This window comes from Eurypyga helias, unplaced genomic scaffold (assembly GCF_000690775.1).
Source record: "Eurypyga helias isolate BGI_N326 unplaced genomic scaffold, ASM69077v1 scaffold4705, whole genome shotgun sequence".
In the NCBI taxonomy this organism is placed as follows: domain Eukaryota; kingdom Metazoa; phylum Chordata; class Aves; order Eurypygiformes; family Eurypygidae; genus Eurypyga; species Eurypyga helias.
The window spans coordinates 122945-149952 of NW_010253268.1; the positions used below are offsets into that span (position 1 = coordinate 122945).

At 39.0% G+C, this 27008-nt stretch overlaps 1 protein-coding gene across 1 annotated transcript in view; it reads right to left on the bottom strand.

The window, feature by feature from the left end:
* LOC104510371 (VPS10 domain-containing receptor SorCS1-like) overlaps positions 1-27008 on the bottom strand; it is a gene marked incomplete at its 5' end in the record, with an annotated part of 115098 nt that overhangs the window by 82881 nt on the left and 5209 nt on the right. The window contains 2 exon segments of the mRNA XM_010152599.1: positions 2543-2607; positions 18669-18742. Coding sequence (XP_010150901.1) covers positions 2543-2607; positions 18669-18742 — 139 coding nt within the window.

Here is a 27008-nt window from a genome sequence, read left to right on the forward strand (position 1 = left end):
ATTTCCACTTCAGGATCTTTTATTTTATTGTACAGGTTGTGTGATTGTTTCCACACCACCTCCATTTCTTTCCTTTCTTCTCCCTGCCTTGTTTTGGCAAAGCTACCTTCTCTAATTTAATTCCTTTATTGAATTTTTACACTTGGTTAGCTCTCAAAAGAGATATTCCAAATGAAGTATAAATAAGTAAATGCAAGAACATTAAAAAACAAACAAACCAACCAACCACACACACAAAAAAAGCCCCAAGAAAAATTATTTGCAAATTAACCTCATCTTGAAAAAAGGTATCTTTCACACTTCAGCACACTTCACCCCATCACCCCACTTCTTCATTCCAGAGAATAAAACTTTGGTCATACACTGGAAGATCATGGTTCCTTTGTCCAGGAAAAGGAGACTGATTTAGTACTTAGAAGGCATCCCTAGTAGCCAAGGGACTTCAATATACCAAGTTACTAATGGTAACTAGAGCAATGGACCATGTATACACTCATACTGTCTCAGTCTCAAAATTCTGTGACCTGTCACCAATTATCTTCTGGTAAAAAATGCTGTGGTATGTTCCAAGGTCTCTGCTTCCAGTTACCCACCTAGTCTTCTGCCAGAGACTAACGCTCCCTGGAATAACGGGCAAAAGAGAGCATGCACTTACTGAAAATCCACCACATTTTCTGAGCTGAGCTGGAAACCTCCTGACTTACCAGCAAAAGTTTCATCTGAATGAGTGTTCTGTAAGAGGGGTCACCACTGGCTGAAGGTTTGACACCACCTCTATATTTACAGTAAGGAAACTTAAGTTGTGCTGCCTCATGGCTATGCCAAAATAACTGTGCAGAATCAGTTATGAGAGCTCAGCTAATGAACAATACTTTGTTATTCCACAATTCTTTACTAATATGCCTGACTGCTCAGTGAGGTCACTTTCATCTGTTATTAGGTTTTCATCTTAAGAATTGTAATAAAGCTCACTAATTTGTTAAGCACTCAAGAAGTCTTTTGCAGAAATGTGCTACAGCTGTACAAGATGTTCTTATTACAGCCTAAGAACTCACACAAGACCATTCATGGCATTTGGAGCATGTCACCCTCCCTGCCCACTGTAAGCTGAGCATCTCTCAAAAGCATCGCCAGCATATACCTCCTTAAACACTGATTGGAATGTTTCATCTCAGCCACCTCAAATTCTTAATGCCTTGTAACACTAATACTTTGTGCTGAAAAAGACAGTGTCCTGCTAGAATATTTCATTCTCATTTAGCACATTCCACAAAATAGAAAGCCTCATGTTCCCAGCCTTGCCGCCATGTTCAGGTAAGTGAAATTGAGAGGAGAAATAATAATCAGAGATCACAAGTGATAAGAAATAGAGATAATACATTCTTTCACTTTCACTAATATTGCATATCTTGAAATGGAAAGACCTTTAAAACTTTATTGTTTCTATCGCAACTGTTTCTTTTCAAAATTCATCTTCCAAAAAATGTTCTTTCATGCTGAATTTCAGTCACCTTTCAGACAGTTAACTTTCTGATTACAAGTTACACATTTTATGTAACACCACTGCATATGGGGGTACAGTCCAGGGAAAAATTTTATCAATTTTTAAAGGAATTAATTGACTGCACCATTAATACTTATATATTACAAATAGAAAAAAATCTGCTTGTTATGTTGCAGCAAAGCTGCTATTTACAGAGAAAACAATATGAAATTACAATGATAAGATCTATAGCAGCCAGGCTTTGTGTGATGCCTGCCTGAGGCAATCCAGTGCTGTGGAAAAGAAATCCATGGAGAAAGATCTGCAAAGGCAGTGGAGCTCAAAGACAGAACTTGAGGAAGCACAAGGTGGGAGGAGAAAAGGCCAGCAGGTAGCTCAGGGTGCCTGAGAGAATTTACAGCCAATTAGGGGAATATTTTGGAGTTGCAGGTAAAGGATGCTCCTGGAATGGAGAAAAGCACCTCAAAAGGCAATGAGGGAAGGAGATGAGCTGATGAAAGTGAAGGACAATGGCAGGACAGGCAATAACAGTGAAGAGTAAGTACACTTAGGCTGGTCATTAAAATATTTCAAATGTGAGAAAAATGAAGTATTTTCAAAGTTTGTACCTCAGGCAGACTACCTCTGGTCTGTTAAAAGTGTAAAGCTATGAATAAGGTGATATTTTGTACTGTGTAAACAATATAGGCTCTATGACCCAGGATCTCTTACCCAATATCATGTTCCCATGAACAAAAATAATGTAGGAAGAAAGAAAAGTGCTGTATATACCCATACGTAAATGAGGAAGAATTGAGGAAGAATTACCCATTCTTCCTTACCACATTCTCAGCTCCTTTCATGGACTGTTAACTTTTTAGCTTCTTGCCTTGCTGGAAAGACTCGTTTTTTGACAGACCTGCCTTGGAACAGTTAGACTCCTCATATTAAATTAGTTAATCACTAAAGAGAAGTCAGATTTCCATCACGATATTGTGCGGTTACAAGAATATGAGGACAACCCAGAACACCACAATATTTGGAAGCTGATGTACTTACGACCATCCACTGTCTTTGCCTCCAAGTGCACGAGATCAGGCTCTCTACCAGACCCCATCATAGACCTGTGAAAGACAGATTGATACAAAGGCATTAAAAAAAACCCAGATACCAAGAATGTCTGTGATATTAATTCCACAAGAGATCCTGTTTAGCTGGACCTAAACTCATACTCACCAGTAAGGACTGATCATTTTGAAAGCTTTTTGGAGTTTCCCCTAAAATAAACTTGAAAATCTGAAGGAAATTCTACTATTTTATCGAATCAATGCCATTGTGCTTATGAGTTCTTTATTTCTGATCTTTTACCTCACTTTTTTCCACCTAGAGACTTGTTTCTGATCTTTCTGGTGCCTGACATTTTGATGTGCCTCCTGGTTTGGTCAAAAGGATGCATTTCAGTTCTGGGTGGGATACAGAAGACTTTAATTGATGGGATAATAGTGTTTGCCAGCATACTAATTATAGCTGTTTCTTTATATTGGATATTTTATGCACATTTGCTTAATTGACATTTTTTAATGATCAATATTCTCTCATTAATTAAGAAATTTTAAAAACCCATTTCAACCTGAGACATTTTATCACTTCTGATCTAATAAAAACAGTTTTCCATTAATAAAAGAATGGCAAATTGACTCAGAAAATGACTCTTTGTTCACCCTGAATTAACAAGCAACAACATAAAGACATGAGCACTGCAAATAAGGGTTTTATGGACTCAAGCTTTGCATCCTTTGCTGAGGTTCCCTTGGACCAGCACTGCTGGCCTCCACAACTCCTTAGGAGTGGTTTGACGGACAGTCTGTATTATGGCAGTACTGAGAGGTTCCCCTGGATCAGCTGGCCTGGTCCAGGGTCCCCTGGACTGCTGGCCTCCACAACTCCTTAGGAGTGGTTTGACGGACAGTCTGTATTATGGCAGTACTGACTGCAAATATGTGCCAATCCCATTGTACAGAAGCATCTGCAGGGTCTCTGACAATCAGTTTTGTTTCTGGTCTTGGTCCTGTCAACCAAGTCATAGTCCTAAATTAAGGTTAAGGGTTAAACAACCAGTTTTTTGTTAGTTGCCTGACCTCCAAGTTAATAGATGCAGGAGAGAAGAGAAACTCATTTGCAATGATAGTCAAATTGGATGCTGTTCTGTTCAAAGCCTCATTATTTTTCAGGAAATCAAAAGTGAAATTCAAACAGTGATTTAGAACTTAATTCAGCTCCCACTGACTGTAATCAGAGGCAGCTCCAGCCCTTAATCATCATGTGCGTTAACTAATAACCATTATAAAAATGTTAACAATAACAAGACTATTTGTGTCCTGATTAATCTTTAGCTTTGCTTGAGAAAATCTGTAAAAATTCTCTAGCTAGAAAAGGTCTAGAGTTTTTTGTTCTCCTTTTCTTGGGACTGGAAGTTTCAGAAAACACTTTGAGACAGCACTGATTTCACCTCTTCTGTGGCAAGGTCTTTTTCTTCCTAAACATTCAACTTCCATTTAAAAATCTCTGCTTCCTGATAATTGACACCAAGTAGGTAGGAAGGGACTACCTTCCTAAGGCATTTTTCCTTTACCTGCTATCATCAGCAGATTTAGGGCCAAAATTCTGGGCCTGATAGTTATAGTTTAGCTCAAGAGAGATAGAGGTCAGTGATAGTTCTACAAACTGCAGAAGGACTAAGCTTGTAATCTGGCATATCTCCTTCATATTTTCTTTATTCAAGCAAGCTTTAAGCACACCTGGAACTGGGGTTTTGCAGAAGAAACAGTACAGCATTGTCAGCGCATCCCTCCTGACCTCACACAGCCCCATGGGGACAGGAACTCTCCAAAGAAACAAGGATTATATTCCACAGTTTTGAACACTTTGTCTCTTCAGAGACATGCAACAATGGTGTTTGTCCAGCAAAACACTTGTTGCCCTAGTTAAAGCCTGTGAGTCTACAGGTGCTTCTCACTCCAAGAAACACCTCTATTGCACCTTCTCAGGCAAAGACAGCTAATTCAGAATGAAATGTCTCACTGATGGATAGGACATGATCGTCACAGTTGTTTTCATTTCTGATATGAGCCATAATTTACATCAAACTCTTCAATATCTTAAGAGCAGCACATAAATATCCAGACCACCAAGCCCTGAAAGTTAGAAGGCTAGAGCTGTAACGACCTGCATATTACTTAGTCTCACACTACAACAGCTAGTATTGGGACTGCAGAAGCTTCAGCTCAAGGTAGAATTAAGCCATCAATTGTCCCAAGGATGTACAGAACAAGGATGGCTGAAACATGACTGGTGATAAACATTATTCATCTACTCCAAGAGCTTTCTTTCTTTTGATATTTCCTAAGACCTGCAAATTAGAAATCTGATGACAAATGAAGATGAAAATTAAGGCCCAGAGAATCTAAGCGAGATCCTAAAGTCAAACAAGATCTCTGAGGTAGAGGCAAGAACCATATCCAGGACTTCCTATCTGCTAGATATTTCTTCCTAACTTAGAAAATACACATCCCATTACTTTGATATATAATAGGTTTAATTTACTTGTGACAGCACAAGGTCACACTCAGGCCCATAATATTAAATGGTAACATGAACAATCAGCTGCAGAGGACAGGCAAAATACAAATACATATTTGCTCAGATCAATAGTAGCTGTACACAGCTGACATCCAGAAACATATCACTCCCATCTGGATTCTGCTGAGAGCTTACTGATCAGAACTTTTTAATGTCACATTTTCCTGTATCATGCTCTCTAATTCCATGGTAACCCTGTGATATTTCTCTATACATCACTCCATACCACCTGAAAAGCTGCATAAAATAATATTAATTTTACCCACTTACATACTATAGATAGTTAACTCTGACCTACTCACACTCAACACTCTTTACAGGCAGTGAGAGGAAATGGGCAGTTTTGCACAGTGGTTCGTCTGACCAGTGTTAGATATGACTTCATGAGAAGACAAACTTCATCCTAGATAGGGATGTTTCTCTCCATTAAATGCAGGATGTCTGGACACCTGCACTACAGACATGTAGTACAGACTACATATGATCACACAAAGGTCCCAAAAAAGGTAACACAACAGACCTGAAATACGCTTATTATCTGCATTGAAATATATGAATTACAGATAAACTATGGATTTTAAGTGAAGGGGAAACAATGTCCTGGGCAACGTTCCCTATCAGAGAGTAGGTTTTTTTATATAGTTTACATCATCTTTATTATTTACTATATGGCATGTAAAAGCCTAGGAGACATTCAGAAATGCAATATTGATCTAAATGAGCATACACAGGAGATAAATACCAAGGTCTTGGTTGCACTGCACCTGAGAACATGCCCTGTGTAGGAAGGCAGACATCCTTTTGTATGCATAGGACAATCAACTGAAGCATGTACTGGAAACAAGGCAGTAGGAAATGTGGAATATACATCAGAAATCTTAAATTTATACTATGTCAGCCAGATCTATCACAACCCTACCAAGCACCCTGCAAAGAACAGAGGAACAGGTGAACAATACTCTGGGACCCACTCAGTTACTGACTTGTCCCAGAAGTTTCCCTAAAAATAAACAGCAGTCGAAAACTTTGCCAACTGAACAACTTTTCTTAGTTATGCTGGCAGCACTTTCTTCTCATATTTCTCAATCTTGTTCTTCCCTTTCAGCATCTGTTCTCAAAGACCAATCGCTCATATATCCACAAACTTTTCTTCTTGCCACGGTGTCTGTTTTCATTTTATGGTAAAATGCCAGCATGTCCTTTGTCCATCCCTTTAATCTCAGGCTTTCTCTAATACTCCCTGAAACTTCAGTACACCAGGGATATGCTTGCAACAATTTCTGCTGAACAGTGCCTATTGTATTAGCTTTTTGTGTTTTGTTGGTATAATTTTTTGGATGTTTTGAAAAAAAGAAAAGAGGGGGAAAAAAAAAAAGAAAGAGAAACCCTCTTTTGGGAAAACGAGGATTTAAAAAAGCCAAGGGGAGGGCAAGGCAGTGACCCCACTGACTTTACACAGAAGATGCTCACATTATGAAAAATGTAGGACCCCCACGGTCCTATTAGAAAGTTGCTTCCTAAAATTTTAATCACCATCAAGCCTGCTAAGTAGTCATCTGCACTTGAGAGCTTCACAAATCGATATCAGTGGCTGCAGCACAGTAATTGCTCTGAATGCAGATTCTACATTCACTGTGAGAAGCAACACAGGGAAAAGACCCCAAATCATCCTCTGGTTCAGAACTAGGCTGAAGTAAACAAAAGCAGCCTGGCACTGCCCATGGCACAGCAAATGCGAGTTGGCATATTTCTGTAGTGACCAACCCCTGCCATCTCTCTGTCTCAAACATTTCTAAAACCTTGGCTTCCTTGGCCTGTCAGCTCTTGTGAGCCAAAGAAATTCAATAGAGACCCTGTTATCCTGGGGTTTCCACCTCTTCTATCTTTTTTTCACTTCTAGGGACAAAAGCAATTGTTTATGGATGCTGGGAAAAGATTAGGCTTGCAAGGCAGTCAGGCCACTCAGAACTGGAAAAAGGCATCATTGTGAAGGTAGCAAAAGCTTCCATTTGCTGTATTTAATTGCAGGCTACCATTTTCATAAACAAAGAACTCAAAGCACCAGACAATAAGGGCTCCATCTCAAGGGCTTGTGCATTCTGGAAAGTAGCTTTGGGTGTCTCTGATTTTGGGTGCTTGACTTCAGACACAGTCACACCATATCTGGGACTACATACACAAGAAACTTGATGACAAACTTCTCATATGTATTCCTTGTACCATACAGGCTCATAGCAGCCAAATCAAAGGCTAAGCAGGTTAAGCTGAGCAATAAAAGACAACCTTATTTTAGAGAATCCTTAATGCAAACGGCCCAGAATGAAAGGCTGGAAGGACAAAAATGCTACTATGCCCTTTTCACAGGCAGAACCAGTGTGAATGTAGTTCATTCTTTTTATGGGGACAGAGATGCTATGCAACTTTCTTGTGTCTCAGAGGAAAGGAACAAGTGCAGAACCAGGATTCCTATGAACATTCCTCACCTTTTCTGGGGGGGGGAAAAGAGGTATGATTCGTTCATGCAACAAAAGACAGCAGATAACTGACAAATATATGCATGACCTTCTAAGGTGGGTAGAATGAGATCCCCACAATTCTGGCTATTTTGAACTTATCGACACTGACTCAGAATAAGTGTGAAGTGGCTGCAATGCAATAACAAACAGAAAAGCGACACATCACTTGGGAAATCCACTTTGACCCCTCATCACTAAAAACTCATTTGCCTAGGTACCCTCTCTTCCCCTTCCTGCAACCTGTCCCAATCTCTTTCTAGACATTAGACTCTAGTTGCATTCTGCAAATGACTTTGTGCTTCACACGTTATTTATTTTGAAATGTCTCCTGACCTTCAGCATTCCTTCTTCCCAGCCTCAATTTGAGCACACCTCCATCTGCACATATATTGCATTACACAAAAAGACTAATTAGCTGCAAGACAGGTGGAATAGAGAACATACTCTCAGAGATCCTTATGCCAAAGTTGTCCTATGAACATAAATATTCTAACAAGCTTTATCCTGTCACAATAGAGCTATAAAGTTTCTCTGTTCAGCACATGATAATGGCTTTGTAATTCAATTATTGGTAGAATTTGCCTTTGGGGATTTATCTTCCTTTAGCCTCAGCACTCATGCGAATCCCTTATCGTAAATCTTGCCAATGCAAAATCAGCTCCCCCACTGCCTCTGGGACATATCCTGCCACTTCATGTTAAAAAATTGACAGCTTATTCCAACTTAGTGAATGGCAGGTTGTTGTTTTTGTTTTAAAGGACAGAATGAAAACAACAGTGGATGACGTTCATGGACTCCTCAAGTAGCATCAATTTTTTGGTTCCACTGATGCTTCTATAACACTCCAAGTCCTAATTGCCATTCATAAAAATAGTAACATGTAGAACTGAACAGAGAGCTTTTTGTCCAAAGATACAAAAGTACTTGACAATCAACCTTTAAGTAACCTTCCCTGCATGCTACTGATTTGTTCAAGACCTATGGAAAAGTACAAGACCCGCAGACCAACTTAGAAATAGAGGAAAATTTTTGTTCTCGGCTTTATAGATAAACTCTACTGATTAGTCAAGAGCACAGGGACCTCATTGATTTGACCAAGATCACACAGCTGTTATGTGGCAGAGACAAAAATAGAGCCTGAGAGTCCTCCAGGCTCCTTTTTCTTTTACTACTATATTGACTCTATGAGGACTTTGCAGATACTCTCAGTTCCTTTTTTCTTGCAGAGGTCAGTGAATCTGCCCCACGGAGTTTAATGTGGGAGGGAATTCTTGTGGTTTCTTCAGTTCCTATTATGTGAAGTTTTACAGATTTTACTATTGCTTGAACATAATTTAAAGATTGATTTCTAGCTTTAACATCTCTTAACCATCTTATTCTCCTGACATGTTTTAGAAACAAAGAGCCAGATTCTAGACAGGCATAAATCAGCATTTCATTTCTTTATACCTGGCCAATATATTCCCCCTGACAATCATCTAATTGAATTTTCCCTACTACATCTCTGCACTATTCTTTCCCACATTGTCCAACTAGATGAAACTATATAATCTTGTGCAATTCAACTGACAGCCACTGGGCCAAATCCATCCTATGCTTTACTCCCTTTGTCACTTTTCTTCTAGAACCGATGGAAAATAGCATTGCAGTGAGTAACGCACAACTCCTAGTTGTGTCACCTCACAACACTGATCTAGAAAAACAGGTGGTTGTTGCTGCTAACACTAAAATAGATGAGTGGGTAAATGGGGGTAGTGTTGAGATTTCCAGACCATGGGGAGTCACTCCTACTCTCACCATCATTTTTTGCAACCCCAGAGAAGGATTATCTACAGCCTTCCACCCCATGATGTCCACACACTGGATCGCATTGAGGACGGTAACAAACCAAGCCATCTCCCCTGCTGCAGTAACATCACAGCTCTCTGTAGGAAGATCCAGGCCGGAAACTTGGCTAAAACTTTGAAATAGGTGGATGTGTATTGTAAGGGAGGTAGGTATCTATTGCTGTTCAAGCTAGGTGAGAGGAATGTCTTAAAATGAGGATCTGAACTAAGTGGGTAAAATTCAGTTATAGGGATTAGATCCTGTCTTTTTGATTGTCCTACATCTGTTTATCACATACTGCAGGAAATTTCATACATCATACTGGCTTGAAAGGAGAGGAGGAGGAAGGTACCGTCTAGTTATAGCCTCTGAACTCAGCTCCCTGATAGAATGGTCCAAACCTACACAATTTACTGCTTTGCTGCTTGTAGTCTAATAGGTTTCCCACTGTGTTAAGACACATGTTTCTGGCATCCTGTAGTGCTGTGGCCCAGTCAGCATGCTCCAGAGGGGGCTAGGAAGTCATTTACAGCAAGAGTGAGAAGTCAACTCTGGTAAAACAGTATGGTGCTCATTAAACATACAACAGAAAAGAGCAGTGAAACCTGCCTGACATAGATCTAGACAAATCTGCAGCTAACTTTACTATGCAGCTGCCTCACCTTTGCAAAAGCTGCCCTTCAGAGGTGCATACAGAGAAATCAGCTTCTCGGTCCAACGTCCATTCAAGACTGACAGGTTCCAGGGTCCTACGTAGCACTGCAGGCTTGTGCTGCTAAGTAACCCCCAAATCAAGCTTCTGAACCAGGTATATGGATGCCTGCCTACAAATCTTTAAGGAGGGAAGTGGATGATGGGAGAGAAGTTGGAGCTCATGGGAGTCTGTACTCAGTTCTGAAGTATCTCTGGATGATTTTTAAAGCTACATCAGCTCAACCGGGAAAACCAAAGCACACCAACCTATAAATCAATCAGAAAAAAAAAGGCTTATTCAGATGAACATACCTCTTCTCCCTATTCTCAACTGGAGGACAAGACTAAGATGAGACGACGTTTTCTCTCCTGTGGTAGAACTCTGCCAAACTGAGGATTTGGGACTGGGGAGTTCTATTTTGCTCTGACAAATCTTGATTTGATCGTGAGTAACAAGTTCTCCCAAGAGACTACCAGGATGAGAGGATCTAGTTATTATAGACTCAGAGGATGAGACTGATCTCAACCTCTGCTGTGTGGCTTCAGGCAATTTTCTCAGCCTTGTCCAGGGAAGAAAGGTATGTACTTTGGATCTCAGTCTCCTAAGAACTAAAACTTATCACAAATCCAAAGAGTCTAAATGAGCTTTTAACAGCAACAGAAAGAGGATGCTGCATTTCTTTTTTCTGGCCTTGCTGACCCACATGGGGCTGGCAAATTCCAATCTCTGGAAGCCAGACAGGAATAGAATAAAATCCTAATTCCCAAGATAAATCAGAGATTTCAGCCTTCATTTGTAGCAAAAAGATAGAGCTACATCAGGGTCCAGCTGTCTGTGAACTGTAAGCAGAGGTTTTCACTAAATCCTTCAAAATGCCAGTGGGACTTTTAGTGAACACTGCCAACCGAGAGTATGCTTCCTCGCATGCTGGCTGGGCAGGATGTAACACTGACCTTTCTGCTGAGGAAATGGTAAATGTCAGGGGTACTGAACAGTGACGGAGTGCTCTAATGTGTGTTACTCACTATCAGTAATGTTAGCAGCAGCAGCAGGGGAAGAGCCAGGGAAAAGCATGGTTGCAGATTTGCTCTTCACTCTGGTCCCTGGCAGAGTTGCTTGCCTGCAGCTCACCTGTATCTTTAGGTTGGAAGCCAAGAAGCTACCTAAAAATATTAGCAAGGTAATAGCAGCCTATGCGATAGAGGCTCGGAACTTCAGTATGACTTTTTCCCAAAGACAAACTTCAACTGGAATTAAATGTGTGCTGTTCAGGGGGAAAAAAAAAAAAAAATTATTCACTACACTGCTATTCCAAATCAGTTAGTTGCTTAATTCAGATTTCCTGAAAACTGTCATGGGTGACTCTGTGCTGTCCCCCTCTAGCATGTGCCCATCTCCAACATACTTAAGCTATGAAACATATATTTTTAATTAAATTTCTAGTACACTCCAAGTGGTCGGGTATGGCTTGTATGTTAGATCAAGCGGATGATTTTCTGGACAGGCTGACACAATGCCTTTGACTGGCATCTTCCCCATCAGCCTCCAGCAGTTGCCCTTCAGTGCTTAAAAGGTCTTGTTCAGCAACACACACCATCATTTGTAAACAGCCCAGATACCATGCCATTAAATTGCCTCAGCCCACCTGGGCAGGCATGCAAATATCACCAAATCAAAATCTGACAAGAATACTGGGACAGTTCTCCTGGCTTGCTCAGACTGCTTGAATATAATGAAGTTTTTAAAAGGGCTTTGACACTTTTTCGCCTTGATTTTCAGCTCTTTCAGATGCTCCAATGAACACAGTCAGAGCTTTTAAAATGCAGTCTCTAGCCTCCACTGGAAAAAAAGATTAACTTTCTTTGCTGTTGCTCATAAAAGAAACACAAATACAGCCCTATCTACTCATCTGTCCTCCCAGCTGCTTACCAGTTTATCTTTTCCTTCCTTTTACTATGTGTGCATATCTTTGCATTGTTCAAGGGGAAAGGTTGGTTGGTTCCTTTTTTTTTTTTCTTTTTTTTTTTTTAGGATGTTTGGATCCATTTTCTTCTCCTCCTCATACTCAGAAAAAAACCCCAAGAGAGTGGAGACATAGCAACATCTCTTACCAGACTGACTTATCTCCTGAAACTTCTTCAGGAAATCATTAACATCATGGACACATGACCTTATTGTAAATGAGCTACAGTATATGTTTTTACAGCTAATTAGCTTGTTACAGTTATGTAGTGCATGAAGGGCTCTATTTTTTGTCTAATTAGGAAAGGAATCTTAAAATCATTGAATGCTTTGGGTTGGAATGGACTTTTAAAAATAATCTCATCTGACCCCCTGCCATGGGCAGGGACTTTCACATCTGGCTGTTCAAAGCCCCATCCATCCTGAACTTGAACACTTCCAAGGCTGGGGCATCCACAACTTATCTGGGCAAGTGTCTCACAACCCTCAAAGAATGTCTTCCTTATATCTACATCTACCCCCTAATTTTAAAACTATTACCCCTTGTCCTATGACTACAACCCCTGCACTAACAGAGTGTCCATTTTTCTCGTGAGCTCTCTAAGTATTGAAAGGCTGCTATAGGGTCTCCTTGAAGACTTTTCTCCTGGCTGAGCAAACCCAACTCTCAGCCTTTCTTCATAGGAGAGGATTTCCAGGCCTATAATAAAGTCCTCTGATCTTCTTGAGGTATGGAGTGGTATTTCTTTTGTATTCTCCTACTTGTCTGGGTACAGCACCCAAATAAGTAAAAAATTAAACAAACCAAAAAAAAAAAAAATCAAAAGCATTTGTACAGTTAGTGATTATAACTTGATGATATAATTGACTACCTGAACTTCTATTGCTCATTTTATGCTGCTTTTTAAGACACTTCTATTATTTAGCTTTATATTTTCCCCACCCAACCACCCCTAAGTTTTTCAGGATTAGGTAGGTTATGATTAGAATTAGCTCAGAATCTTCTCAAAAAACGTGTCATTTTGATTAAAAAAAAAAAAAAAAACAAAAAAACAAAAAACATTTTGCAGGCGTATCATTAAGCTTTTTAACCTTTTATTTTTATTTCTTTAGAGAAAGTTCTAACTGTGATACCTTGACTTACTGACTTTCAGAAAATAATTTCCGGTTGAAGGCATGACTTGATCTGAGGACCAGAATAAAAATCTAGCTTTTAATGAGAAATTTCTGCATATATATTTTGGCAATATTGGAATATGTGCACTTTGACTAAGTTTTTTGCAATTGCTGGTCATGAATGTTTGGATTTGCAAGTCACAAGGTATCACTACTGAACTTTGACTGAATGACTGAACCACTTGAAAACAAAAAAACCAAGAAAACAAGTAAAGTAATTCCCAGTACAACTAATCCACCAATTGTGTTCACATTTGTATTCACTACAAACCAGCATCCTTGCCAGCAAGATTCTACCATAGGAATGTACGCTGATCAGCAAATATCACAAAAATAAGCCCAGAAGGATTTAGATAAAGTATTTATCCAACTCTTCTAAATAGCATCTACTATATTCTCTTCCCTTAATGCCAACTACATTAGTAAACACCATGCTATCTGCAATAAACCATGTATATTAACTTGCTGTTTCTGTATTGCCCCACTGAACTAATATTGCTTGGAATACTCCACTTCTAGCAATCAGGGTATTTTCAAAGAGTCCAGTTCCAGAATTACTAAGCACCATGATAACATTCATGTGTTTTTCTGTAACAGTACATTTAACAGTAAAATCTCAACAACATGACAGAAAAATAATAACACACATGAAAAATGTTAATATAGTGCAGAAATGCAGTGTCTTTGAGTTGTATGCAGTGTGGATTCTTTTATGTTTCCATCAGACACCTACGTTTGAGTGGTTTATGCCTTCCTCAGTATACTACTTTCACATACCTAGATTACGCAAACAGATACGTAATAAAGTACCCAAATTACAGCAATTATTAGAGATCTGAGTTTTACAGTAGCCCATCACTAAAGCCTGCCCATCACATGTGTCCTTACAACCTTTTATCTGTTCACCCCCCACCTGATATCTTCCTCCACAGAGTGACATTACAATCTCTTTCATCACAAATGTCGATGTCAGGGCATCACTTAAAGCTGCAGGTGGAAGAATGAAAAGGGGGAACAGAGGAGCTCTGAATAAACAAAGATTCTATTTTCATGTTAATGGCTCCTCTTAATGAAATAAAGGATGCAAGAATACAAAATACATATGAGCTAGAAGGAGCAGAGTTGTCTCTATGCAGAGTGTTTTCTCAGAGTTATGCAGTAGACATCAGCACATTATTTTAATATTGTTCTTCAGGGGTTTAAATTTCTCTGGGGTAGTAGGAGGAAGGGGTGTTTCACAGAGCAGCCAAAAAATAAGCAAATAAAAGAGAAAAATCTCTTGGAAACAGATATTGGAATATTCTGTGGTTTAACCTGGCAGGCAGCCTAACACAACACAGCCGTCGCTTGCTCTCCCCTCAGTGAGATGGGGGAGACAAATGGAAAAAAAGGTAAAACTTGTGGATTGAGAAGACGACAGTTTAATAGGACAGAAAAGGGAGGGAAAATAACTATAATATATACAAAACAAGACATGCACCATGCAGTTCTCCACCACATCCTGAGGCATGCCTAGCCAGTCATCAAGCAGTGATGGACACCCCCTAGCCGACTCTCCCTCCACCTTTTTTATGTTGAGCACATCATACAATATGGAATAACCCTTTGCCCTTTTTTATGTTGAGCACATTATCATACAATATGGAATAACCCTTTGTCTAGTTTGGGTCAGCTGCCCTGGCTGCATTCCTTCCCAGCTTCTTGTGCAACCCCAGCGTCCTCGCTGGCAGGGCAGTATGAAAAGATGGGTTGTCCTTGACTTAGCATAAGCGCTGCTTAGCAGCAACTAAAACATCATTGTGTTATCAACATTATTGTCATCCCAGATCCCAAACACAGAACTACATCAGCTACTAGGAAGAAAACGAACCCTATCCCAGCTGAAACCTAAGACAAAAAAGCAGCTGTAAAAGACACTACAGCTTCTCTGATACATCATTTGCAGGCAGAGCCTTCTCAAGACTAAAACTAGCAAGCTCAGTGGTGTTTATTCACATGACTTGGTGTGACCCACAAGACCACCATGACAGAGTAAAATTGCAATTAATATATCACTAAGTATTCAGGAAAATGCATATTTGCTTTCATCAACCATTCAAACCCATTTAAAAGTCTTCAAAATCTTCCAGATATTCCTTCCCTGTGAAAATAAGCAGCACTAAGTAAATGCAGCCTCAAGAGGGCCTGATGCCAAAGGCTTTGTTTTGTGTCTTCGTGATGTTTGAAAAGTCCCAGTTTACATAGTCCTGGATGCAGTCTGTATTAAAGCAACTCCTCAGTGTTTCCTAGATATCAGAATATAGCTCTCATTGTCCACAGATATTACAGCCCTCGTTCTCTGCACAATACTGCTGTATCCTGGCTGATCCCTTCAAAACCATTTGGTTTAGAGACAACAACACTTGCAGGAGAGAGTATCCCCACAGTCTGCTTTCCTTGAAAAATGGTGCCTTTAAGACATTTTCCTTCACTATTTATTTCTCCTCATAAGAATAGCTGGAAGTGTCTTCTGACTTTTCAGGTTGATTAGACTTTTCTAAGCCAAAATGTATAAGAATTAATTAAAAAAACCTGCCAAACTAGGGGGCACTGAGCAAGGCTTTACCCAACTTACACATCAGCACTGGCTACAGAGGTTTTGCTGTAGAATTTTTAATTTCAACTGTACATCTGCACCCTCTTATGTCCCAATTCCCTTTTGCTTTTCTTGCACGGGGACTCAGCAGTGGACACACTCTGAGTGCAAAGGGCTGCCCTTCTGATTCAGCATTGCAGCACCTATTCCTCAGGCTGCACAGACATGGAAATACATAGAAAAACCCAGTGTAGATCTCTGGTGTACATGTTCTCAATTACACACACAGAGCTCTGTTTTCTACTACGGATGGTTTTGAGGACAGTGTCCACATAATTGCAGATAACAGGGGTTTGGGTTTTTTTTTTTTTTTTGGTATTATCATAATAAATAAGCCAGAATTTATTATTGTATTATTTTTACTTTTGACAGTAAAAAGACAGTCTAGCTTACACTGGTGTGTTATGCAAGGGACATTTTGTTCAAGGTGAAAATACAGGCTTGCAGTTTCACGCTTTGTTTATGGCTGTAGGGAATTAGATGGGTGGTTGGAACATCTTTTCATCTTTCAACTTACTCTTTGCCTTTGAAGCTCCAAGCCTGAGTTCCCTTATTTGTTAGGTTCTAAGAGGCCTTCAAAGTTTGAGCTCCTTGGAAAGGGAAAATGATCATTTTCATCATTATTCTTATTGCAGGTATCCACCAGCACAATTCACAATAAACTGCTACTGCGAGTAATGATGGGAAACTTCAAAAGGCTTGGACTGCAGTACAGGACACAGGGATCCACGAACAGGGACTTTGTTTCCAGCTCTCTGACCCTCCTCAGTGAGTATAGTTTTGTTGGATGTCTCAAAGACTAAATCCCCAGATTTCTAGGACTTTCTGCTTTTATTAGCCCAGAAAAAATAATAGATGTGTGGGGCTGTGTGTTTGCATCTGACACTTTGAAACTCTGTTAGGAGTCTCGTAGGAAAGAAATAGGATTGATATAAGTATATATGTGCCTGTCTATACCGTTGGTCACACAAAACCAAGTTTAAGTTAAAAATGGTATTTAGTTTGCAAAAGCTTCAGCTAACAGTGGTTCTGAGAAAGGATTAAAAAGCAGGAGTAGCAAACAAAATCTCTGGTATATCCTTAGCAGACCAAATACAAATTCAACTTTGGAAGTAAATTTGACCTAGAGCTCTTATTTCTTTCATAAATTAAAAGAAAATATTTGACTGAACAACTCCTGAATCTTGATATGTCCAAAACCTGTGTTTTTGGCATAAACTTATAGTTTAGAAGCTACCACAGGGGTCTTCTTTTAATCACCTGGTCCAGCTCCTCCTGATTTCAAGATGACTATTTTATTGAAAGCTTCTCTTTTAAAGGCCAGATTCACAGGACAAGACCAGAATTCTACTCACAGGTGGACTACTGTCTCTGTAAAGTGCTGACAAGAAGTCTCAGAGATTTACCCCAGTGTAAGCAAAAAGAGGAGTATGTGAAATATATATATAAAAAATAAACACATCTTTGGTTTAGATTATAACGACCATATTCACAGGAAAACAATGCAGTGTCTCCTTCGTTTCTCAGCTTTTTTTCCACATAAGTAGAAGTTACACTAATTGCTATTGCATGACAGCATGGAGGTATTTCACATAAGTATTTTACTGCAAGTGTGATTAGAGCACTTTACACTGGGTATGCAAATCACTGCTATGGAAAGTAAATGCAGACAGATCTGCCTGCAATCAGAATCACAAAAAGAGAATCACTACACCAGAACCACTGTGTAAATCTATGCTGAATAAAACTGAAGATGAGATAAAAACCCAAAGAAATTTGCCAGTACTGAGGAACTACAGGATAAAGTTTGGACCTATGTCCTGGGGTTAATTTTCAGTGGTTGTGGCCTCTACAAGTGTTGGAATCTGAAGTCAAATCACTCATCAGACACCCCATGTATATTGAAATCTCTGAGATGATCAGATTCTATCCTAACCAGGTAGGCTACAGTTTTAAGTGAATTTAGATACAGATAGTATGACATAAGCTAATGCATCAAAGAATTAGGCTTGCATCAGTGACAAAGAGATATGATACTTCCTTAAGGTAACTTTGGTATCAAACTCTCAAACATTTTGCCATTGCTGTAACCAATGAACATTTAAAGATTCAGCAAGAGGAACCTGCACCTGGGTGAGCCATACAGTTTGAAATCTGACTGGAAACCTTGCACGGCTGCTTAGAAGCAATACTGTACAGTGATTTAAGCTCACAGTGAGGAATTGTGTGTGCTTAGTTCAATGGTCATTAACTTGCTCCCTTTCAAGGACTGAAATAGGTCCAACAGTAGTTAAAAGTGTAACACCAGCCACTGGAGGATGTCCACCCTTACCCATGGGAGAAATGCTAGTGCCCTCAAAGACTTCAAGACTGGTCTCTTCTTTGTATTTGGAGCAAAAGCAAACAAGCTTATGCTGAACAGAGTTGTGTTTAAACTCAGCATGTTCACAGGAAATTGCAGAACTCTCCCCTCCCAAATCAATGCTTTCTTCAGTATATATACATATATATTATTCAGTATATTTCAGTTGTGCATAACATTTAGATCAAAAATCCCACTTTCAAGTGCTGCATAAACACATAACGGGAGTAATTCATACCAATTCACACTTAATCCCAACAAATAAACAGTGCAGACTGCCTTCAGCCAGGTTGCCTTCAAGCCTCCATTTCAACATCTTGGTAGGTATGGGGAAGCTGTGTCTAGGAAATGAGGAAGAAGGTTTTTGCTCTTACCAGTAGAACCTGTTTGGTGCCACTCCCTCATGAAGAAGCAGCCATCTTCTGCCAAACTCCACTGAACTGAATAGCTGGGGACAAAAACAAACAGTCATGAATCACAGTAAAACACAAAGATAATAGAGAAATTAATCTTAAGAGCTGGGTATAATTTCTGAGATAGTGGTTTGGACTTTTACTTCCTCCAGTCTCAAAGGGACACACAGAACAGCTGGAAAGCACCTGTGGTGCCTTTTACTGGCAGAGCTGTGTGACATGGGACACCACTGGTCTTACCTGAGGGTTCACTGCATGGGTAAACCCAACCACCTGCCATGACAGAAAACTCATCATCTCGTTCTTGTCGCGCACTCAGTTAATAAAATCTTGCAGCATGGGAAAGATGCCTTTCATTTCTATAAACTTGTGGTGGACATCAAATGTATAATATAACACAACAGTGTGATATCCAGCCTCACTCTGACAACAGATACATGGACTTGCCTTCCTTGATATTATACTGGAAGGTGTCGTGGTCGTTCTCTTTCCAGTTACCAGCAGTCATTCCTAGAGAGGTTGTTCAATCTGGCACTAAAATATGCTCTAACACATGATTTCTCTTGCAGGACCGAATGAGTTTAAATAGCACACGTTATTTCTACCATGGAAACCTACGATTCTCATTTTGCTCCTTTCTTTCTCCTGCAAACAACGTGACACCTTCTCCTATTCTGGTTACACAAACAATATCCAAATACATCAATCATTTCAGAAAATCTTTCCACGATAAATACCAAACCAGACTGAGAAAGGTCAGTAAAAAGGCATGTTACCGGTATTTTAAATATTTTGACGTCTTTGTGGAATGATATACAAATGTTACTGTTATAGAGCACTTACAAACAGCTGCTCCCCATAAATGCTGCCATCAGGTAATTCTCAGAAGGACAGAAGAAGGAAGGATCACTTGGGTTCTGTATTTCTTTTGCTTTATTTAACTTCAAATTTCTCATGTGGAAACACAGAGGCAGTCAGCCTTACACTTTCTTTGCAGATTCATCCCATTTCCCTTCCTTCTCTTGATTGATAGACTTGGTCAGTCCTGTTTTCTAGCACAGATAATCTTAGATCCCTAAATTTGCTGGTGACTGTATCCTGAATGAATTAGAAACAGCCTGCAGAAGCTTTCTCCATGCTTATGCAGCATCCTCCTCCAAGCGTGCAGTTCACTAGTGGTTGAACAGCCCCCCAGAGCCACAGCTTCCCTCTGGCTCTTTCAACACAAGTCTTTGGAGGGGCCGTTCACCTGGTGCATCCACAACTCCCCCAGCACAGCAGCAGCTGTGATGCTGCACAGCACCCAGGGAACCCTGCTTTCTCTCTCTTTGTGCCCTGAATGAGATGTGATTCGGGCAAAACATGGAGAAATGCAAGACTTTTGTTCCAAAAGGAGGAAATGGATATAACAATTCTACTGTCAGGATTGGCCTCTCAGATTAGAAGCCAGTGCCCAGTGAACTGGAGACAGGGTGTGAGTAAAGGCAACAGCTCTCAAAGGGAAATATCAGCTCCCTGGGAACCCATGTCCAAAGATCTCATTGTCTTTGATGAGACATTTTAATAACCAGGTTTTAGATGGTTTTTCCTCCTTTATCTCAGCACCAATCTCAGCCTTTACTGACTCAGTCAGCACAAGCAGCACTAATGTATCCTCAGCAAAGGAGGAATTCCCCACCTTATGTGTCACACCCTACAAAAAGTTCTTTGCACTGAGAATTTTTTCAGATATTTTATTCTAAGTATGATTTATTTTAGACATTTTATTTAGTTGGACAAAAAAAAAAATTGGAGGCTAGATTCTTTTCAAATGTCAGTTATGATACAGCTGGGATTATTTTTCCCCATTAACTATTATAGTGCTTGTATGGATATGTTTTTAAACCCAGCATCATATTTTGTTGTGGTTATAAAAGCCCTCTCTCTCCTGAGACTTCTTGTGACAGACTTGTGCATGCAGTTCCGTCAGAGATTACATTTTATTTTCTTTGGCAAGCACTGCTGTCTGATGACAATTCTCATTATTAGACTGAAATTAGATAATGTTCTTCGCTATACTTCTTTTCCAACAACAAATAGAAAAGAAACCTATTACAATTTCAATGTATGTTTCCATCTGAGGGCCAAGTAGTGATCTGACATTTCTGTTTTCACTGAGACAAAACTGTTAAGAAGTACAAATCTTGTATTGATCTCTCAGGTTTGACCCTTGTTCATCAGGGAATAATTCTCTTCTTGTTTTCTCTTCTCTCATATACTTATTTTTCTGTGCAATCCCTGAACACTTAACAATTATTAACTATTTATTTTTGGGGTTTGTTGTTGTTGTTGTTTTGAGGTTTTTTTGGTGGTGTTTTTTTTTTTTTTAAATCCCAATATCCTGTGAAGTAGAAACCCACCACCTGCTTCTTTTATATGGGAAAACAGAAATGCAAGGGAAAAGGAAACGCTGTCCCAAGGTTACAGATACCTTCTGAGGCTGAGCCAGCATTCAAATAAACCCTCTGAACGACAAGACAATCCCCCAGCTATGGAAAGAGCCTTCTCGCAACATGACGCTATCTTCTGGAGCAGGGAAAGCTGACATCTGAAAACTGAACTTCTTTCCTTATCTGCACAAAACAATATCTGTATGATACTCACCCTCTCTTATTTGTTTCTCAACCTGTGTGAGAAGCATAAGAGCTGTTCATGTATTTCATAGTGGCAGCATAAATTTAATCTTAAAATGCTTTGGGATATCTGGGTAACAGTAGAATACAGTTGCCATGTAATCTTCTCTTCCCCCCCCTAATTTCCTGATCTTCCCAGTGCAAGTTTTAAACTTGAGCAATATTTTTTGCATTTTCAGATATACTGATTAATAACATATTCCAGACAGTCAAAATATTCTTTAATATACAGATATTTTTAAACCTAAAAAATATTGTTAAGATTAGCTTTCCAATAATCCAATGAAAATGCAGAAGAAAAATATTTTAGAAATGTTTTTAGTTAAAAATCTAAGCATATGATGAAGAGGAGGAAACTGTATGTATAAATTCCAAGTGAAAGTAAAATATTTAACAAAAATTACTCAAACCTGATTGGTTTATTTACTTCACTTTAACAGTTTGCACTATAAAACAAAAACCACTAAATTTCAGAAAATGTATGAAGAAAAAAAAAATTTTCTAACTTGTTCCACAAAGAAAAACTGGAATTTTATTTGACTCAACTGATCTAGACTGCAACATCACTTCTAGATAGGAAAGTGTGTAATGGGAAAGAGGAAAATGAACTCTACATTTTGTTTTACTTCAAGTCTGGAAAACCTCTCTAAAGCAGAAAGCTCTCAAGATCTTCGCTTCAAAAAAAGTCTCCATTTTTTGGATGGTTCTGGATAAATTCTGCCACACATCTCTCTTTGCCCTTCTGCCGTTTTGCATAGAATGAACACTTATATTGTTACATAATCTACCCATGTGATAGTTCACAGCTGTAAAAGAGCTCAGGGCCCTTCCATCATTTGACTAGATCTATTTTTTCTTCCCTAGTTCACCCATGTATTGTACCTCCTCCACATCTTCCCTTCACTCAGATTTCTAAGCTGTTTAGAGTAGAAATCATCTGTTGTGATGTGTTTATACATCAAAGATTGCTGGGGTTCTCAGTAACTATTATAAATGCAGGGCAATTGTAAGCGCATACAAGCGTAAGGCCAAGTTTTCACCATAATACATACTTCAGTAAAAAGTTCCACTATTCACAATGGTGGAAATTAGATGATTTTCCCATATTATTTCCAATATATTTCGTTTTCATCCAAAAAGCAGCACAGCAATCCAGGAGTTTTGTACTCTCCTCTAGAACAAGGTGGCTACTTTTGGAAACCTTGGATAAAAACCCCAATGGTTCTGCCATAAGATCTCCACATTACACTGGCTTCAAAAAGAGCTTTCAATAATTCACCGGACTCAAAACTTTAGATAAACACTGATTCTGTTCTTCTCATTGTTCATCAATGTCTTATGCTTTAAAAGTCTCTGACCCGAAATACTATCACATCTGAACATCAGCATTAATATCAATGAAGATGGTATTACCTTGTATGGTGTATATATAAAACATATATCTTACACATGGCTTATATAACGGGACTATCAAAAAAGGATTCAGAAGGTAATCAACTCCTTCAATAGTTCTTCCAATGGACACTTCTTAGTGAGCAATATCTTTAATAAAAGGAATTCGTACTGTAAAGAACACAATCATCTTGCCATTCTACAAAGGTTGCATATCTCCACTGAAAAAATATGGAGAAACTGTACTGTGTAATATACAGACTCATCCTTTAAACACCTCTCCTAAAAGGATTGTGTGGGAGTTAAGTGCTATGAAATATCAGACCTTCACTCACTTCCGTGGACTTAAAACAAATGACACTAACTGAGGATTCATCTCTCTTTAATTTACCAGCAGTCTCATTTGGCTTTGTGGGTTTATTTTTTTTTTTTTTAATTAATCTATATGCATTTTTAAAACTCCAAAACAAGTAGCTAAAATGAGTTTTGAGATAGTAATATTCTCTAGACATCAGTCAAATGTTATTCATTCTTGGGTAATCACCAATATGAAAAGCTACATGCATTCTTCCTGGACACAGATCTGACCAGGTTGAATAATCTACACTACAGTATTGACCTAAAACCCACGTGCAACTGGAAAACTATCTCAGAACAAAGCACTGTGTTTAATTCAAATTCACCTCTGATTCCCTGAGAAGGTTCCTACTAGTCCATCATCCTGATTTCTTGCCTCTTACACCTCCTGGTGTTTCTATGAGATGATTAACCCTGTTCGTGGTGTTTCACCCTCACCCCTTCAAATAGAATTTATTCACAAACAAAAATCCCCAAACACCAGTGCACTGAAAGCACAGATTTTATACTGATGAACCATATAAAGATTTTGAGGGATGACTTTTTCCACATCTTCATGTATATATATATATATTTTAAATTTATCTCAATTTCACCAAAGAATACAACATTCCAAAAGCACAGCTTAGCTTCAGCTGTAAATATAACAGAGTTAAACTGGATGACAAAACTCTTTCTGAAGATGCAACAATGTAATTTGAAATAAATGCAGGAAAGTCCCTCTTATCCCTATTAATTTTTACTAAATAGGTTTATTGCTGATAAATTGTACTTTACTACTACCACAGGCATATTTGAAGAAATTCTAGTCCTCTACAGTTTTAATCATCTTTCTCTTTGTTCATAGGGGCATTATTCAAACGTTATTCAACTGTGAAAGACCATAATTAGAACTAATCTAAAACCACCAGGAAAGCAAAGGGCAATAGGAGAGACTTCACATGGATTGCTTTAGTTTGGTAATGTACTACTTCAATTGAAGTCTCTCTTGCATTTTTTGTTTTCTCTGCAGTCTGCAGGAAAGGGTGGGATTAGTGCATCAGGTAAGCGCTTAAGATTGAACATGTTTATACAGGTATATTTCACAGTCCTTCCTCATTTTTCAGACCCTTATGCCCTTGGATCTACCTGCTGGATGAAAAAACATCCCAGTAGGAAAGAAGTTTCCACAGTAGCACTACAGACATCTCAGACAGTGAGAAAGAATGAACAGGGACTTGGGTGCACACATGTTCCCAACATGCATTCAGTGCGGTTGACTTGGGTACCAAAGTACGTCAAATTAAAAAAAAAAAAGGAAAAGAAAAAAAAAAAAACCACACAGGGCATTTCTTCACAGCAGTCAAAGGTATGCTGCTATACTCTGAATCCCACTATTCTTCATTTAGAAGAGCCATGGACCAAGCTTTTCTCTTCCAATACTGAATTTAATAGAACAGTATGGTTTTTATAAACAAAGAATCTGAAACCGTGAATGGTATTTTCTTCCTAGGATAGACCATAAGACTCATGATCCAGGATACAGAAACAGAATACAGGGCTGATACTCATTTACTTCCCTGGTCTCTTACCTGATTGTAGGTTCCAGTGTTTAGATGTTTAAATACCCTTGAAGCAATGAAGTTCATAGGAGACTGCATAGTCTTTGAGTGTTTTAAGCTGCTGCAATGCACTAATCATGCTGCACACACACCATCAATAAGAATACCCATAATTGGTGTTTATTGAATGCTGAAAGAAATGCATCAGAGTGATATAGCTTTCTTACACTGCTCCACAGCCCAGTCAAATACAAGTGAGGTCTCTCTGGCTGCTTTTGCTGAAGAACCACACACTGCTCTCATGCAGACTTGTTCAGTATGGTTGTAACCATCAATTTCTTTTGTGCATGTTCATCAGATCAAAGCACCCTGGAGATGACCCTCAGCTTTCTCCCTACCTACCCTTCAATAACTGCGTACACATTCTCAGATATGAGCCACAATGCATGGTATTCTGGTTTGCTGGCAGTTTGCAAACAACTGTATTAGCATGTCTCCAGTGCATTCAACTCATGCCATAGAAGTGGCAGGAAAAACATTTTTTACTAGAAGATATTTAAAGGAATCTGCCTAGTATGTATATTTTAAAGCCAGAAAAAAACACTAGTATCATCAGTCAGTTCTCCTCCCAACAGATGCTAAAGAATCTTTACCACTAACTCAAGCAGTGGTAATAAGGGAGAATTACTCAGGCCAGCAACTGATGGCTGAACTAGATGCTATCATTTGGAAAGACACCCAGTCTGAAGTCCAAGGGATGATGAATTTACCACTCCACTTAGTATGTTGTCCTCAAGGTTAATTCTGCTAACTGTTAAAAAATACTATCTCTGTAACAGGTAACAGGCTATCCTGAGCTTGCTTTCTGTTGTGTTGTCAATTTACTAGGTAGGTTCATAACTGTTTAGATAACTGTATTTAAATAAATGTGGTTTTGTTTAAAAAGTGTATCTTATTAAAATGAGAACAGAAAAGGTTTATTAGAACAGAATTTAGGGCAAAGTGTCAGATTTTTCATGCACACATGCATAGCCTTAAATTTAAATAATAAATTATTATGGGTTATCATCTGCATTATATTAAAACATATGGATCCAAGTGAATTTAGTGTTGACAGGCATTTTGTATAATAAGAAACTGGAGACACATTGGAGAGCCCAGTCAAAACAAATGACAGACAGAAGGGAGAGGTGAGTCAGCTATAGAAAAGTGAAGGGAGTTGCTCAGCACCACAGATCCAATGAACTGTCCAGCTCTGACGTAAAGGATAAAAGTAATTTTTTCATGGAAGTAGGAAATCTGGAGTTATGTAGAACACAGAACATCTTTCAGAGAAACAACAGATCTAACCATAGCTATAAGTGCATCCAAGGATCCCAAAGCAGCAAAAAAAATTCTCTGGGGGTACAGAGGGCTGATGTTTATACAGACAGATAACCAAGGACGTATTGATTTACCTAAAGATGAGTCAGTGGTAAAGAGCACAGTGATTACTGCTTGAGAGTATTTCCCTCTGTTTCACTGATCACACTCCCGGCCCAGAAATGTATCTTCCTCTCTGACATGCCAAGCTGCCACTGGGCTCTGCTAGATGATTCTTTTCTTCTTCTTTTTTGTTATGGGAGGAAAGAAAGTTAGAGATTCCCCACACTTTTAATTCCAGCCTTTATTTTATATTGATATCCCAGCATATTAGTGAGGTGTATAAAAGACTGATGGGTACGTTAGGAAAGCGTATTTTATGATATAGCTTGTACAATTGCTTATGGCCAATTAAAAAAGATACAATCTGACACGATTAATCTTCTTAGTGAGACAATGCCGAGGAACTGACTGTATGAGAAGAGAAAAAACTCCTAATAAAATAACAGTCAGATTAATATTTTTGATGTCCCTTCCTTGTTCATTTTCAGTATGCTGGTTGCAACCAAATGTTTATCAGTTTGCCTAGAGATAACAAGGCATATTTTCAGAGTTGTGCGAAGGATGTTTTATCAGGATGCCTGACGGGTGTCTGTGCTTAAGGTCTTCACACAAATGGCGTGTACAGACGAATGTGGATGTTTCTGTGCATGACTGATCACGCATAGAAACTTAACCACATGGAAAGTCTTAAAAATAGGGGCTAGCGTTCACAAGGCCTTTTCCATCCCTGACACAAGTGCTGGTAACCCAGAAAGGATATCTAAGATTGTGCAAGAAGTGCAACATTGCAAAGGCATGTTGCAAAGGCTGGCACAAACAACTTTCAACATACAAATTCCTTACTGTTTTTCATTTTCAGCAATATGTGTCAAAGAGAGTCCAATCTGCTGGAAAACTGGTTTGGTTGATTAGTG